Consider the following 17,677-nt stretch of genomic DNA (forward strand, 5'->3'; position numbering starts at 1 on the left):
TCTCGGTGAGATTTGGTGGGCACGTGGTGAAGTCAGAGGCCAGGTGCAGCTTTTTTTGGGCTGCAAGAAAGGTGGAAGGATAAGGGCTAGAAGGGAGTGTTAGGACAGAAGCCCTGGAGGGCAGAAGGGGAGATGCTCCCCAGGGGTCGTGGGTCCTCCAACAGCTCTCCTGGTGCGATGTCTCCCCCTGCCCTGCTGCTTGTGGGAGCAGACTAGTAACCCCCGTCCGGCACGGAGCTCCCCGATCCCGCATCGGCTGGCTCCCTAAAGATGGTCCTGATGGCCCAGAGTCCTGAAGGTGTGTGCGTGGGTATCAACCCCACGGGGACATTCTGGGGATGCGAGAGCCACGGGTGCCGTGGGGTCCGGCCAGCGCAGCCGTGGCTCCCGTGCCTGCTGCCGGCTGCTGTGCCCAGGTGTGCCGGGGCGGGGGTGCGGGCGTGTGCCGCTGCGTGTGCGGGCGCGCACGTGTGCGCACCAACATCTGCGTGCGCCCGTGCCCGCGGCTCTGCGCGCAGGGGGCGCGGGCGGAGGAGGCGAAAGGGGGCCGGTTCTGCGGCGGGTGGCTCCCAGCCTCCCCCGCCCCCTTCCCTCTGGGTCTGCTCCTCGCTCCGGCTCGCATTCTATCGCAGGCGGCCGGCGCAGCCCCCTCTCCCCAGCCCCGGCCCCGGCCCCCGCCCACCCCCGGGGTGGAGGCAGCCGCGCCGAGCCGCCCGCGGGAAGAAAGCAGCGCTCCGCCGGCTCCGCGCCCCTCCGCGGGGCCATGCAGCGCCTCTGCCCGCCCGGTCCGAGCGCAACCCCTCGCCCCGCCGCCCTCCGCGCAGCCTGAGCGCCTGGCGGGGGCTCCGCGCCGCTCCGCGCCCGGAGCTGGGACGGGGCCGGCACAGGCGGCACAGGAAAGCTCCGCAGCTCCGCGACACTGCCCCGCTGCCCGGCCATGGGGAAGGGGCTGGATGGGACAGCGGCCCGCTGCGGGCTGGGACTGGGATACCTGCTGCAGACGGTGGTGCTCCCCGCTTTGGCCGTCCTGGGGGCCAGCCGCCCCGGCTCCGCGGCGCAAGGTAAGGCGCTGGATGGATGCATGGATGGATGGATGGAAAGGGGTTGGGGCATTCTCCGTATGCGGGTTGGAAATTGGAAATTGATTGGAAATGCGGGCGAATTTATGCCGTGGTTATCTTTTTTACTGTGTTTGTGTGTGCAAACAGTGCAATCGCCCGCATGCACGACCCCCGCCGGGGTCTGGAGGGTCCGGTCGTACCTGCCGGGTCGAGTCTGTAGGTGCTCAGCCTGGCTGGGACAAGCGTCTGCCTGCACTCCGTCCTCAAATGAGGCACGGGGAGCGGAGGGGAAGTTCGGGCTGAAGGAGCCCTGCCGGCAGCCTCCGGGGCAGGAGAGCCCGCCGGTGCGCCCCGGAGGGCTGGCAAGGTGTGTGGGAAAGGCAGGTGCGGGGCGGGTGTCCTTCCTCAGCGACAAAGCCGTACCCTGGAGCTCTGCAATCGACAGGTCAGTCTTAAACCCCCCAGGGCCCCCCAACGCCCTCCTTCTTCCTGCCTAAAACATGATACACCCGAAGGGAGTCACCGTCTTTCTGTGTTTATGTTTTGAGATTTTGTTTCCTCTCCCGTGTCGGGAATTCTGGAGTACATCTCGATCTGCCTTCCCGGTAGCTCTTGTACAAATACCCCTTTCTAAGTGTCCATGTATTGCTTCTCAGTGCATGTTTAGGGGTGTTTGAGAGCATCACAAAGAGCCCGGGCTCAGTGTGGCACCAGCCAGGCTGACAGCCACAGCTGGAGGCTTTTTCTCCTGTGAGCTGATGCTGGACAAACTTTCTCGGTGCTTCTCTTCTTTCTTTCCAGGAGTTAGACCTAATGTGGAAATGTGCTGCTTTTGTGGAACACAGGAGAGAGAAAGAGAGCTTGCTGCTGCATGTGGGCAGAGCCGCACATAGCAAAGATGTGCGGGTTGGTTAAAGCAGTTGGAAATCTCAGTTGTATGATTAACAAGAGAAAAGGAATTTTAGAAGCTTCTTTATTTGTTTATTTTCCACATGTATGTAGCCACGAAGTAATAACATGCACCAGACTTTTGATTTGAAATTGCTAGCATAATGCAAGGGTAAGAATGTTTGATTTCCCCCACATCATGTCTGTGGAGAGGCACTTGTGAAAGCTGCACAGATCTGACCCTCTCACCCAGCCATTACAAAGTGCACTCCTCTGTGGCCTTTTTGACAGGAGAACAGTGATGGTTGTTCTGATTCCTGGTGCTCCTGGCAGGCTTTCTGTGGATTCTCCCAGGCACGGAGCTGTAGGTTTGCTGCTGGTGGACTGGGTGAACTGAACATCATGTCTGTACGTGTAACAGTGCTAATCCATTTCCTGCTGATACTTACTCCATCCCCTCAGAGTCACATTCCCTTGCTCATTTATTTCACAGGAAGATCAGAAATCTGGCCATGAAGAGGGGGTAGCAGAGAACGAGAGTACAAAAATCCCTTATGCATTGTGGCATGTTTCATCTGTGTCTTCCATATAATTTCCTTTCACTGGTTGGTTTCATGTTCAAGATAAGACAGGTTTGATATTTTGTATGTAGAGGTTTTAGTAGTGCCATATGTGTGTAGACCTACATGTCAGGGGGTATATATCAGTCTGTGTCGATAGAGAAATATCATGTCAGAGGGTGTTGGAGAAGAAAGCTCCCCTCAGACAGTGGAACCTGGAGTGGAAAGGAGCCTGCCAGCTCTGCTGGCAGGACACGGGAGTTTCACATGACAGATGGCCTGAGCAGGGAAGAGAGGACCCCCTGCGTTTGGCTGTTCCAGAGCGCTCCTCTTGGTGCCACAGGGCTCATACCCCATACTCCTGGATGGTTTCTCCTTTCCACACTTACCCTGTGTGACAGAAATGCCACGAGGGCACAGGAGCCAGGCACCCTGTTCCAATGCTGCATAGGGGAACACACGTGTAGGACATGCCACACAGCGCAGGTGTGCTCACATACCCAGAGAGGGATGGAGAGCTCTTCAGCAACTCTGCCCTATGTGTGATAAACTTCCACAACAGAGTGAAATATCCAGGGAATCTGGTTAGGATATAGCTCTTTGTCTTAGACTTTTTTTTTTTTCCATTTATACTTTTATTTTTATTGCTTGGAGCAGGCAGAGAATTTGGGTGCAGACCTGGTTTTGGCATTTCTCCCAGAGCTGAGGGATTTTCTGATTGGTGTGTGCAGTGGGGATCTTCGTGTATGTGTGTATGTGTACACGGTGCTTCAGTGAGGCAATGAATCAACAGTTTAACTATGCCCTCTTCAGGAAGTTTCCTCATCATATAGCACCGGGCAAAGTTTTCCCTCTATTCTATATATACATTTTAAAAACATACATCTTTCATCTCAATTCCCCAAGTATCTTTAGCTTTTGAAGCAGGCTGAAAAAGCCATGAGTATTGCTGGGACTTGTGCTTTCATACCTTCCTTTTCCATTGCCTCATAGAAGATGAATTTATTAACTGAGGGGTTGGTGGACCAACCCCCCCCTCACTCCCTGGCACGTTCATTATCACTGCATCTCGGCGTCCTCCCGTGAGCTGCTCAGCAGACCTAAATACACTTTTTGTTTTATGAGTATTTCTTATCTTCTTATCTGAAGCTGTCTGCGTATTTTCCCGCTGTTATCAGGAGAGAACAGGAAATGGCTGCAATGGTAGAGACAGCCCTTAATTCTCAAAGCGGTGTGAATGAGGCCAGAATGATTATCAAGCCAGAATCAACTGTGACTTGGCATTCACTGCATTTACTATACCTCTATGATAAGCTACATCAGAATGAAAATTTAAATGCCCCAAACTGTGCCCCTGCTGGGCATTTTGGTGCCATCTCCATAAGAGCAACTTTTGTTGTGCTCCCCTACAGCTCCCACACTTCCCACCTCCCAAACTGTTATCCACTTATCCTGTGGCTCCCACCTTTTTGCTGTGTAGGTTGGATGAAAGGGAGGGTCAGGCTGTCTATTTGTAGGGACAAGCATGCTTCAGACAGCTTTTGGGGTTAATAACGATGATGTAAAAGATGGTAGAAAAGCTAAATGGGCTACGTATTAATGAGGTTGTGTTTCATTTGTTCCTTTACAATAAAAGAGTGCATTTTTCATGCTTAACCCCTCAAACTAATTAAATCAAAGTGATAATTTAAAAAGAAAACTGTAAAAGAGCCATATGTGCAGATATTTGTCTTGCCCCAGCATGGTCTGTATTAGCAACAGCAGCAGTTTGAAAATGCTTAGTGCAGAAAAAGTGAACTATAACATGTGAATGTAGTAACCTTTTGGGGATGCATCTCCTAATTAAATACCTAAACACATCTTGTTGAAAAAAGGCGGGGAAAGGACTTAATTATCTTGATGCATCAGTGGACCTCTTGTACTTGATCAAGCAGGTGTAATATTTGTATTAATAAAGCAGGAGCCAAGTAGTATTTTGTTGTGAATGGATAAGGCCCTTTGGAACATTAATCTGTTTTAAAGCGATGCACTGTGGTAGCTTTCAATGATGCTGACAAGTTTGAGCTGGATGTGGTAGCCTGTACCTGTTCTGAGTAGCATTTTAGTACTGCAGTACTCTTTGCTGAAAGCAAGGCAGCCACTGTGTTTCCTTTGCTGACAGAGGTGGAGTTTGAGCAGGATTAAAACTAAGTGGACGAATCTGTGCATAGAGGAGAGATTCCTCCTTGAGAACATGGGAGTCAGAATCTGAGCTCCTCTTCCTTTGGCTTCAGGCTCTAGCGGCTGGTTGCAAGAGTTATGGAAAAAATATATAGATCACGTACAGGCACCTCCTGATGGCTCTTCAGCATTGCTGTCAGTGTCATTTATTCCTCTGTACAGTAAGAATGCCAGAGTGCATCTAAACATTTCCACAGTTGTTGTGCATGTTTGCACTTAATCACTTTACATGGATCATTCACCACACAACTATATTTTTCTTTGGTAATGATCTTAAGCCCCAGTTATCCACTATATTTTGGGACTAGCTTTGTGCATGACATCCAAATTCAGAAACAGGAAACAGCCTTAACCAAATTAAAAAGATTTTCCTAATTTAATTTTCCAAATACAGTACATCTGAAAACAGGAATACAACTCTATGCCAAGGCCAGGAAAATCAGTTCCATAGCTGGTCTGTGCAGTAGGAAAGGACAAAATGTGGGCTATATTTATTAGACATTTCCAGGTAAATCTCTTGTTTTTTATGCAAATAGAAGAGAGGTGTTATGAGACACACCCTACCCAGTTCAGGTGAATAGGATACAAAGCAAATCAGTTCCTATGGAAAGTAAGAGAAGGCTAGGCTGAGAAGGACAACAACTGGCTATTTCTGTGCAGTATATGACTAGAATTTAGTGCATAAGTAGAATACAGAGGAGAGTTATACTTCGAAAAGCAAAGCTACATTTATGTCATGCTACCAGCAAAACAACAGTGTTTTTTTATAGTGTTTTATACCTGTTTTATAGTGTATGGCTGTATTTCTTGATTTCTGGTTCTTTCTGGATTTTAAGTCACTGGGCATTCGAGGAATCTGTTCTGGATACTTTTTCTACAAAAAGGCAAGAAAATTACTTTTGCATCACGCTAGAAAAATATTTTTGAATTGCTGGTGCAGAAGGGACTTCCTGGGTAAATTTACACAGCTTGGACTAGTGAACAATTTGCTGTGATTTAGTCCAAGAGAATTGGGCTCCATATGAGTCTCAGACTGTTGGTTTGTCATTGAAAACATGTTACTGGAGGCTATCTTAGAAACTAATATGTAATCATGGATGCTTTGCCTATGCAACACATTTCACATAACTGTCTATACATCCCTTTAGGAAGAAATGGCATTGTCTTTCTTCCCTTTAGGGTGGGGAGAGGGCTGTGCTGGTTTGTGAAGTGCACATCTCGTTAGCCACCCAGTGGAGGTATTCAAGTCTAGCAGGCAGCGATCTTGGCAGCGGTGCCATTGAAGCAGTAATTACAGCGTCTGTCATTTGCATTAGCCGGCTCTGCTGCGCGTTCGGCTCCGAGGTACAAAACAGCTTCTCAAGTACAAGTCGAGAATCAAAGGAAAGGAGTAAGAGACGAGCTGTGGTTTTCCAGTTGGCCATAACCTCCATCAGCACAGCGTCAGGATAACGTTGTGCAGAGGCACAGTTCAATGCCGGCTACTTCCAAAGACTGAAGGAATGGTGGTGTTTTAAGTGATTTATTGTGTGTGCTCAGTCAGTCCAGTCTCAGGAGCAGACACCCCTGGATTTTTCCATCATAACATTATCCAAGAGGCAATCTGAAGGAAATGTTATTAAGTCTTCTAGGAGGCAAGCTGCATTCCAAGAAACACTTAATTTGCATCATTTGCAAGCAAGCATTTGAAATTATGCTAAAAAGGGAAACGGTTATAAAGAACTTTACATAGAATAAATAGGAACAACAAAATTCCCCTTGATTTTGAGCATATTTATTCCCCTGTGTTTAAATTAATGAGGTCATCTGTAGGTACTTCAGCCCCCAACTCCACTGCTGTGGTGGAGAGATGATTAATTGAGTACTGTTATTTAGGTTCATGATAGGTTTGGTTAAATATTTTGCAGCAAGTCCAGTGTGGTTACTGTATTTAGATTTGTCTTTCTGGTGTGAGAATGTAGCATAAAACTGTGTGCACACTAGCTGGAGGAGCTAAAGGAAAGCCCTGAACTGTAGCTGTGTTCCAGTTGTTTTCCTCAAGGCTGGCTCTGCTTGTACAAATAACATGCACAAGTGGGGTGCAGTGAGTGGGAGCAGTGGGCAGGAGCTGCCAGAGATTTTCCCAGCTCTCAGTAACCTCAGAGATGCTTGTATATAGTTTTCTCCCTAGGTAGTCATCACTAGAACAACTTCCTGTTTGCTTTTATGACTCCATCCCAAATCACATGGACGTTAAGCAGGAAATATGGGATTTCCTCCCAAGTCATCAAATGCCAGGATTTGGGGAGTCCCTTTATAGCCTGGCACATTATCTAAAAGTTTGGGCTGGGGAGAAAGAGCTTCATGCAAAAACAATCTCACTTAGAAATACCATTTTTATCAACATGGAAAATCTAGGGGGAAACAGGAGAATAAAAGATTCCTTTTTTTTTTTGCTTATTTGCTCAGGGGAGGTTGGAACAAAAGGAAGAAATCTTAATCAAAACCAGAAAAGACTCAGTTATTTTAGAGAAAAGGTCAATAAAGCCCTGAATATTTACCCTACTGTCCAAACTATTTGTATTTATGCTCTCTAAAAATGTGTTAGGCGTTCAGTGAAAACTAAGTCCAAAAGTTGTGAAGTCTTCTGACAGCAACAGTTTTTTATTTCCATTTGCATTTTTCCACATATTTCCAGCCTAGTGAAAAATCTCACTGTTAGACTTCATTTACAGTCCTGGTTAGGACTGGTTAAGACATATATTACACTGCTCTCTAGATCTTACTGGGGTTTTTTGGGTTTTTTTTGGTAAATCACATTGATTTTACTGTGATGCAGATTGAGATGGAGACCCAGATTCTCAGTGGTGCTAGACATGCTCCTATTTCCACCAAGGAGTGTCAGGCAAGGCTGAATTTAGGTGATTACCTTTGCTGCTCCCTGAATACAAGCAGTGCTGCTCTAGCTTGCACGGCAGCCCAGCAGTCCTGTCAAGGCAGGGACACCTCCCCTGTCAGCATGTGATGCTGCAGTGGCTCAGTTCCTCCTCAAATTCTCACTTTCCTTTGTTATGAGTCCTACACAGGCAGGACAGGAGAGGCACCCAAAAAGCTGTGCATGCTTGTCTCAGTTGGTGGTACCTCCTGTGGGGAATATCTGCAGTTGTGTCTTTAGCAAAGTTATGTGCTTGTGTTGCTGGGCATAATGGGAAGTTCTTATTTGTAAGATCGCCTTAGTTATTCAGTCTCTGTTTTGCTGGATTTGGAAGGTTGCTGTATTTATCACTGTTTGGTGGAGAGGTCTAGGGGGAATTGCGTAAGCGTACAGAGCAAATGTGTTAGGGAAACCAAAATATGAGCTCAAGTTTTCTGAGTAGCCAAGACTCTGCTGCTGCAGTTGAAGAAAGAGGGGATGCTACAGAGGGAATGCTATATTGAGAAGGCTTTCAGGTACCTACTCAATATTGAATTTCTCGAGTCTCACTGATGGTGTCTTTATATCTGCTGTAATCTAGAAATATGTATAAAAGGATGGTGTGGGTTAGGAATGGTACTCCTCAGTTTAGTATGTCCCACTGGGACCCTCGAAACCAAGTGATCCTCACTCTCTCCCTCCTCCCTTCTCCCCTCCCCTGAGGCGGGATGGTGAATTGGAGGCACAAAATGTAAAGATCATGGGTTGAGCTAAGAACCATTTGCTGGGAACAGCAGTTAGATAAGAAAATGTACAGCAACAATACTGACAACAGAAGGTGCGAGAAAGAGGGGAATGATTCACATGGAAACTCCCTGACCACAGCAATGCCTCACCACTCCCTCTGCCACACCACCCAGACTTGGAAGAGAGCCCTTCACCTCATCCCTGGAAAATGAAGTGAGTTGGTTCAGTATAATCTCCAGGTCCTAGACATGACCCCTCCTGGCTACTGCAAAAATTAACCATGTGCTGGCCAGAACCAGAACAAAGGAACAGGCAAAATTATATGCTGTTGCCCAGGAACAGAGATGCTTCCTAAAAACTCTGACTTTCTGGTGGCAGGCAGTTTGGAAGGATTTGCTTTGCCCAATGCAATCCACAGTGTTATCTCAAATTTGGAAGGAAGAAGAGCAGATCTAGGGCATGGCTGCAGCTCTGTTGTAAATGGAATAAGGATCACTGTCCTGGGCTGTTTTGTTTCGTTTGGGTTTAATCTGCAATTCAGGACTATGTTATTCAACTGTATTTCATTCATCTGAATGAATGACTTATGCTCCAGAGGACCCTGTTGCTGTATGAGTTATAAAAGCTGTGAGGTTGCCTAGGCAATTAAATCAGTATCTTTTTTCTGTTGTTGCAGGAACATTTTTAACAACAATGCTAAGGAGCTCAGATAGATTTCACTGGCCTGGCAACAGCTGAGCATTTTCTTGTTAGGTAGCTTTTGCCAATCCCTTTTTAGTTATTTTCAAGAAGCAAAGTAGCTTTATTTCTTAGTCTTATATTGAGTGAGAGGTTGAAATGTTAATCTCAGTGGATTAGCAGTGTATCCTTTGAGAAAAAGGAAAGCTTGCGTTTTTCTTGGTCCCCTGAGTACTGGATGTAATTGTTTGAGAAATCTTGAATTTCATCAGCTAGATACAAGGAAATGTGCAAGTAAGCCTTGAATGATCTGTCAGAAGAGGTTGACTTTATTGCAGCCGTTTTGGAAACTTGCTTGAACTGATAGTTGTTCCCCAGGTGTTTCTTTGCTTGATTTTAGTGCATTTCACATGAGACAGTGAAAAGGGATCAACACAGGATTATTAGTAATTCAGAGCTTCTTGGAGAGCTATATCCCATCAATTTGCTGAAATAATGGCTGGAATATGAATTGCTGCACTTTTATGATATGGTGCATCTATTGTTTAAATACTTCCCTTGTCTTATCCACTCCCAGCATATATGTTTATACTGGAAAGTTTACATTGTGAGTGAAAATAATAATACAGTCTCACTGAATGAGGTTAATTGCAGTTCAGCCATACTGAAATCAAGGAGTAAGAAGTGGGACAGAATAGCAAGCGAGACTAATTCTGTTCTCATGGGCACTGGATTTACCTCCACTGACTGAAGTGCAGGCACTTACCAGGAGTAATTCCAGGTACAGATGTGCACACTGTCTTAGTCTGAATGACTTTTCCATTAGTATATCTCTAAGTTTTGCCAGTTGCTCATGGAGTCAGCCCAGATGTATCCCTCTCACCTTTCCCTTTTCCCACAATTTTGTGTGTCTGTTGGGTTGCTCTGCAGCTCTACACATACAAAAGATGAGTGGCTGTGACAAACAGTGAATAGCTGGGGCTAACAGGCAAACAGTGAGGTGTCCAGACTGAAATTTCATGTCTACACTCAGAAGAGACTATAGAGAAATCTCTGCTGCATGAACCTCTATTAATAGGATAAAACTCTCTGGTGCTTTCAACTAGAAAGAGATAAAGTTTCCTCTGTTAAGCTTGGCCACTTAATTGGAAAATCAGAGTTCATTGTGGAAACTAGAACTCTGTCTGCTTAAGCAAGGAATCTGTAATTACATGGGGAGGACTCTGCCCTTCTACAAGTGCTGTTCACAGAAAATCTTGCTGAATTGTCTCATGTAGTATTATATTCTTTGCTCAACTTTTTTGGCCCCAAAGCTGCACTATTTTTTGTCAAATCATCATCCCCATTACAAATTCTTTTCATGTAGACATTCCAAACCTAGCTTGAGGGTTTCCTTTCTGCTTCCTCACCAGTTTTTGAAGGTGAGGGTAACTTTTTTGGTCTCTTGCTCAAACAAAACGCAGCAATCTCTTTATGCAGCAGCTCTCTGCTGGCAAGAATAGGAGTGCAGGTTTTCCTTCTCTTCATCATGCAAAATAGCTGTATTGTAGCAAATAGGAAGTTCCTAATTTCTTACTTCCTAAGTAACGAGAAAGTTTGTAGCTAGAAAGTTCAGTACTGGGACCTGTCAGTTTCACCATCAGTTTCCTTTTGTTTTGTTTTCTTTTTAAACACCTAATGTTTATACCAAGGATAGACTTATGTGGTACAAGGCCAGGTTATGACCACCACCAAATGTAGCTCCATTAATTTCAGAGCCAGCACATGCCAGAAGCTGATCTGCTTCTCTGTTAAAAATATGTTGACACAGTAGAGTGAGACTCTAGGATAAACAGACCTTGATCTCATCATACTTGGTGGCCAGTTTTTTCCTGAGGTTGCTTCTTTTTTGCTTTGGTTTATTTTGAAGCTAAGTAATTTGAATAACTTTGAGGCTTTTCATTTTCTTTCTATGTAGCCATGTGAGTCTTTCCTGTAGAAAGATTAACATGGTGCCTCACTTGAAAAAAAGTTTGCAAGATTCTTTCAGGTAGACTTTTTTTTTTTGCTTGGCTTTTTGTTACAATATTTTAGATAAAAAAACTGACAGCCAAATGTCCCCAACTGTAGGCAGATATCCATGTAAATATCTATTACACACAAATGGGTAGCAATTTCCTGCTTTAGCAATCATTTTTGAACTAAAGACCCCTGCCACTAAAAGCATGGGCTTCGAAGTTTTAGGTTAGAAGTGCAGCCTGGTCGCTGGTTACAAAAGCAGTTGTTATCCTGGTGCAGGCAGTAGAATGAGAAGTGCCATATGCCTTTCATGAGCACTGGAGAAGGCAAAACTCCTTCCTGAAAAAGTCAGCTGCTGACTTTTGTTCTTTGCTTGTCCTAAAATATTTCTGTATGAATCCTTTTCTTCCCTCCACTTCCCCAAAGTTATATATTAATTCCTTGTAGTAAACATGGCTATTAGATAAAACCTTCCAAATCTATAAAAAAAATTTAAATGCCTAATTTAATTACTTGCTTTATACACATTTCTATTATTTTGTGGTCTCAAGAATAAAGTTTTAGATTTGCATTTATGAGAAACATTTGCAAAGAAAATTAATTTAAGTGGCAAAGCAACTTTGTGTGGCCTATTAATCTGCTTTGTTTTACTGATCAGCTTATTTTACCAGTACTTGGTTTCATTGCCCTTTTTTGTTTAGGGAAATCAATAGATAACAGTATTGTGATCAAATTTACTTTCTGTCTGATTATTTTTACTGGGTTGCTTGGGATTTGCTCACTGCAGCAAGGCAAGGAAAATCTGGTCTTTTGTCTTTGAAGTTTTGTATTCACTGGTACCAATGCAGAACATATTTCATTTGTGGAGGCCAGGCTGAGGTTAAGTTGGTTTTAAAGATAACAGTAGATTCTTGCGTCCTTGCATTTGTTTTGTATTTGGTGACAGTCACTAAATCAAGGGAAGGAATGTTCAAACAACACACTTGAGGAAAAGTGATTTTTATAGAAAGGGCCCATTCTTGCTAATAGCCAGTAACTGCACACAACCCCACTGACATTAAAAGTCCATTAGCTAAGCCAAGTTTAAACACCAGCTGATGCTATGTCAGCTAAATGTATATTGGAATTTTTCATGTAACACAGCAATAGCACTTCTGTACTTTTCCTAAAACTATGTACATTAAGAAAAGCAAATGTCATCTGATAGTAGTAAGATGAAGAGTTCACATTAAAGTAGGCAGAATTGTAATCAAACTGCAGTCACCATCTGGCTGCATTAATGAGAAACAAAAATGGATACAAGAAAAGCAGGGAGTGTCAGGTTTCTGAATTAAAGCTAGATTAACAAATGTAGCGTACAGGCTTCTGTAATACAGGATAAGCACAGAGCTGCTTATCTGCTTGGTTTTTTACCATTAAATATAATATGACCTTGTTTGAGAAGTTTATACTGAAGTCTGTAAGATGCCTTCTCATGTGGAGAACTGGGTTGCCATGGAAGGAGGTTGTTTCCCGGCTATTAAGGAAATATCTCATTACAACAGTGTGAAAACCTTTAAATGTGTCAAGATAGTGTTTGTATCCTATGGTCTGAAATTCTAGTTAACCAGTGGCATAGCAAATAGCATTCACCTGTCTCTATGTATCAAAAAAAGGGTTGAAAATTGTGGTGAAAAAACAGTGTGTGTGCTTGGTATTGAGAAGTGTTACAGGTGAGGAACTCACTGTTCATCTTCAGAAGCAACCAGCAGGCTGAGGTCCCAGTACTGTGGTCTTGGCACTCACAGAAGCACAGTTAACACCTGGTTTGGCAGTGGGTCGAATTCAGAGAAGTCGTTTTGAAGTCTGCATTGGAAATAGACCTTGTGCTGTAAAGCCGCTGTGGAGACAGGCAAAGGGTGGCTTAGCTAGTTAATGTGAGAGCTGGAGCAGGAGGTAATTAGTTGCTCACTGACATGCTCCCAAGCCTGATGAAGGACTGCTGTAACCTCCTCTGCCTCTGCTGTGTCATTAGCTGTCCATTAGCGAGGCCTTGTGTGAGCAGTGACAGGAGCACAGCTAAAATGCCTGATGTGGGCAGACCAGCCCACTGCAAATATCCTGTGGATGTATCTCGAGGGCTCCCTTGCATGCTCACCACACTGTGCTAGTAGTGCAAAACTCTCACACGTGTCATGGGGCCAAGCCTGTTTGTGTCTTCCTTGCTGGAGAAGCTGACATCAGTAGCGTGCCCAGAGCAGATTGTGTGTTTGCGAACCACAGGGTTTAAGGAGAGTAATTCAATTGCATTTTTCCCCCTTCTGGAACATAACATGTAAACATATTACTGAACTAAAGCCTGGTTTTAATTACAAGCAGCAACTTTTTCATGTTGACAGATTTTTACATGGAAAGCTTTATTGAAAATGAGAGGAGACCTTTTTGCCATCGTTAGTTCTTGCTGCTTAGTGCTTTTATCAAGTACAGTAAAATACAGTTTATAATTAATTCAAAGCTTATATGGACATGTTTAATATAATTACCAAACAAAATCCTGTTTACTGACATATTGCTTGTGAAACCAGCCTGAATAATCTGGTCTCTGGCACACATAAATCAGGCAGTAATAACAGCTGTAAATATTTCATAATATACTTAGAGTGCTTTGATTTTAATACGGAATCCACTTTTGGGTTTTAAGGATAAAACATAGGTCAAAAATTACTTTTACCATATGTTCCTTCCTAATCTCATGTACTACTTTGCCTGAAAATCACTTTTAAAAATCATTATTGTATTTTATTATAAAAAAAAAGTAAATATATGCACATTTATGAGCTGGGAAAATTATGTAATTAAATTATACTGGAGCTAACAAAATGACGCCATTCACATTGGCACAGGACAATTGCTTCAATACAACCATAAATATTTTTCATTGGAAAAGGCACTGCAGTGCCAATACTCTTTGTCTTTCTCAAAGTTTTACTATTTTTATCTGTCTGGATGTCTGTGTGTTATACACTAAGCCTGAAAGACACTAAAAGGCAGCTGGTTATGCTGTAAATTCAGGTAGCTGAAGGGCTGGGAAACCAAAGGTGACCAGGAGCCAGGTTTGTAGTGGACTGCTGGGGGACCTATGACACTGTGTTATATACTGAGCCCCCTCTTTCTGGGAAGGCTTTGAACTGGTATTTAAATAGAAGGAAGAAGATGTGACTGATTATCTGGCTACCGCAGAATATTTGGGCTTGCATGAGGCTACTAAATCATCTTTGAGAGCTCAAACTGTGTATGTGGTTTGTCCAGTTCAGAAAAGTACCTCAAAGGTTCAGGAAAAGGCTTATAATTATCCCTCAAGTCATTTTACCCTGCAACAAGAGAAGAACTTAAAAAGTAGCTGTGCAAAAGACAACATCTTGCATTTTTTGTTTACTTGGAAATGTTCTTTAACCTCTAAAATAAAATAAGAAATCAAGTAACTAGAGTACTATTTAGAGACACAGATTTGAAAAATATCCACTTTGGGAATTATTTTACCCTTGTTCTGCAGTTGGATTCCCCTGCTAAAGTTGACATAAATTTTCAAATGTTTTGGCTGTGGCACTCTCTGAAAAAATCATTAGTGTCCAAAACTGTGCCAGGCTCCTCAGGAATACTGCTCCCTCCATGAAACTCTCAAGCTTAGGATCCCACCCCCCCAAAATAAAACCACAACTAACAATTGTTATGAGGTAGGAAATGGCACTGGGATATATCACAACAGTTCTTATTTTTTTCCCTGCATTCCTTGAGGGAATACACAAAACCTGTTTGTGTAAAGGGAGCTTCTTGGCCTTGCTTTTAGTTGGTCAATATTTTAAGATACATCAACATATTTTGATCTGTGTAAAACTACTTGATGATACTTGTGATCAGCATTAGGTGTCCCTATCCTCATCCTACATGCACCTAGGGATGTAAAGGTATTGCTGCAAAGTATTATACAAGTCACTCTCTGTAGAGAGATCACAGGGGTTTCTGAATGCAATACTTTAATTTTAGAAAGCTGAAGTCCCAATTCTTAACTTTCTGTAGTGTGAGAACTTGCACTGAAGTCTGAGTCTTTGCTTGAGAAGACTGTAGTGTGTGAACAGTATTAAATTGCTTTGTTGTGTGTATGTGCAGGCTGCATCCAGATGCTGTCATTGGGAAGTTATTATTATATATAATTAACTAGCCACAAGGAATTTCTGGACTGAAATAGCTTATGTAAGCCTACGTGTTTCCTTCCCACAAGCCCAGCTTAAAGCTTCATGCAAGTATCTTGCTAAGAAAGTGTCTTTCTGCCCATGAAATATCATTTGGAGAGATGCGCTCACCTGCCAGAGTACAGCGCTTTACCTTGCAATAGTCCGACCTTCAAAAGTTAGTTCTTCTGACTGGTGCTGTTTATCAAATGCTGTGTTGTTTCATATTAGATGATGTGACCTTTAGATTTCAGCTGCTGCCATAATTTAATTGACAGCATGAGCCTTCCTGTTGGAGACTGTTGTGGTTTAACCCAGCAGGTAGCAAACACCGTGCAGCCACTGGCTCACTCCATCCCTGCTCCCTGCACCATGGGATGGAGGAAGAGAATTGGGGGAGGAAGTAAAATTCATGGATCGAGATAAAGATGGCTTAATAGGACAGAAAAGGAAAAGATGATAACAGTAATATTACTAACAGCCATAAAATAATTGGAATATGCAAAACAAGTGATGCACAGTGCAATTGTTCACCTGCTAAATGATGTCCAGCCAGTTCCTGTGCAGCAGCCCCTGTCTGGTTTCCCCCTCACTTGTATACTGATCATAACAGGATATGCGATGGAATAAACCTTTTGGGGTCAGCTAGCCTGGCTGTGTCCACTCATGACTTCTTATGCACCCCCAGCCTCCTTGCTGGCAGGGTGGGGTGAGAAGCTGAAAAGTCTCAGCATAAACACTGCTGAGCAACACCTGAAACATCAGTGTGTAGCCACCATTAGCCTCATCCTAAATCCAAAATGAAGTGCCATACCTGCTACTAGGAAGAAAACTATTTCTATCCCACCCGAAACCAGGACAGAGCCAAAATTATTAATGAAAATTTGTGCAACACCAGGTTTTCATGACTCAGGCCAACAGATATTACTTGAGTGTGTGAAGACCAAGTAGGTGTGGCAGTGTAGGTCTGGAGTTCAGGAAGGCCAAGGGTGTTTTCATTAGTGAGGAAATGGAGACCAGCTGCTTTATTTATGCTTATAAATATATTGTTATTTAGGTACACAGGTAAATTGTGTGTGCCGCTTAGCCCCATCTGTTCCCAATAAATTTCAGCCTGCAGGCTCTAGGTCTTGAAACTTTTGATTATGCCCAGAATGGTGAACTAAGTAGAAGAGCTGGCCTTCACAAAATATGCTTGCAGCTGAACCTCTCATTTTGTGTAAACCAGCACAACGTCCTGAGTTCAGGGCCTCGGTTCTGCTCCAGCTGAGGGCTGTTAACAGTCAGGATTTCTGTAAGACTCTTTCCTGGAGGAGAGATTTCTATCTGGTCTGTTTGGACAGAAAAAATTTCCATGACTCTAAGAATGCTTTTAAAAGAACTGGGGAGAAAAGGGAGCAGATGCTGCAAAGTATATCAGAGAGCGGACACAATGTTAACAAAGAGATTATTTACCACTAAAATAAGGAGGAAAATGTTTGTATCTTTACAAGATCTTGTCCCACTTATGAGAGCCTAAAGAAAAGATAGGCATCTAGAAAGGCAATTATTGGTTAAAATGCTGGTTTATGACTACAAATTGTTTGAAACTCTTCATTTAAAAAAAAAATCTTCTTTGGAAGTTTTTGCAATTGCCCATTATCCCACTGATGCAAAGGCTCTTCAAAGACTTAGTAATTAAAATGAAGAGGCTGTATGTTCACATTTTCCCAACTCTCTGCAGTTTTTCTTCCTCAGAACATCGCCCTACTTCTGAACAAAACCTGAGGTTAATTTTTCTGTGTACTATCAAGACCATCTTCCTTGCCGTGGCAATGGCTGGTCACTTTTGATCATCTTAGAGTGTATTTACAGAAACAAGACTTGATTGTCCTCATTGTCTTCTATCAAAGTAGGCATTGGAAAACTAAAACACAAGTAAATGAAACTGCTAGGATTAATGATTTCAAATATTAGTAACAGTGGAAAACATACATTTCTTTGTAGAGTTAAGAGTTTTGAATTCACTGCAGGCTTTGTCACTTTCCTGGGTGGCAAGACAAATACTGCACTGTATGAAGAAGTTCAAGCATCCTCTTCCCCCCAAAATACAATACACTGAACATTCTTCTCTTGCATGAAAACTTGGGATAGGAACAAACCTGGGGGATTTGAGGTGAAAGCAGAGGAGTATGTATTTACCAGCCACTTCAAAACCACGAGACAGACACAACACATGCAGGCAGCCTGTTTAAAGGTCAGGTATGTTGTGCATGGATACTTGAGTCAAGGAGGAGAAGGCAGTGATAAAGGAGCTGCTGCTCCATTTCCTTAGGACACCAGCACACACAAAGAGGACTGGTCTGGCCTAATGACTGCGAGTGGCCCCACAATCATCCCACACCATTAGTTGATCACAATAGAGTGGTCTGAATGTGGCCCTGA

General features: G+C 43.5%; 1 protein-coding gene across 2 annotated transcripts in view; it reads left to right on the forward strand.

The window, feature by feature from the left end:
* The first annotated feature begins 649 nt into the window (after positions 1-649).
* Positions 650-17,677, forward strand: part of UNC5C (unc-5 netrin receptor C) — a 245,554-nt gene continuing 228,526 nt past the window's right edge. For both annotated transcript variants that reach the window (XM_038136418.1, XM_038136419.1), the window contains exon 1: positions 650-1,061. In XM_038136418.1, coding sequence (XP_037992346.1) covers positions 938-1,061 — 124 coding nt within the window. In that variant the 5' untranslated portion in view covers positions 650-937. The remainder of the gene's footprint in view (positions 1,062-17,677) is intronic.

The sequence above is a fragment of the Motacilla alba genome, chromosome 4, assembly GCF_015832195.1.
Source record: "Motacilla alba alba isolate MOTALB_02 chromosome 4, Motacilla_alba_V1.0_pri, whole genome shotgun sequence".
In the NCBI taxonomy this organism is placed as follows: Eukaryota; Metazoa; Chordata; class Aves; order Passeriformes; family Motacillidae; genus Motacilla; species Motacilla alba.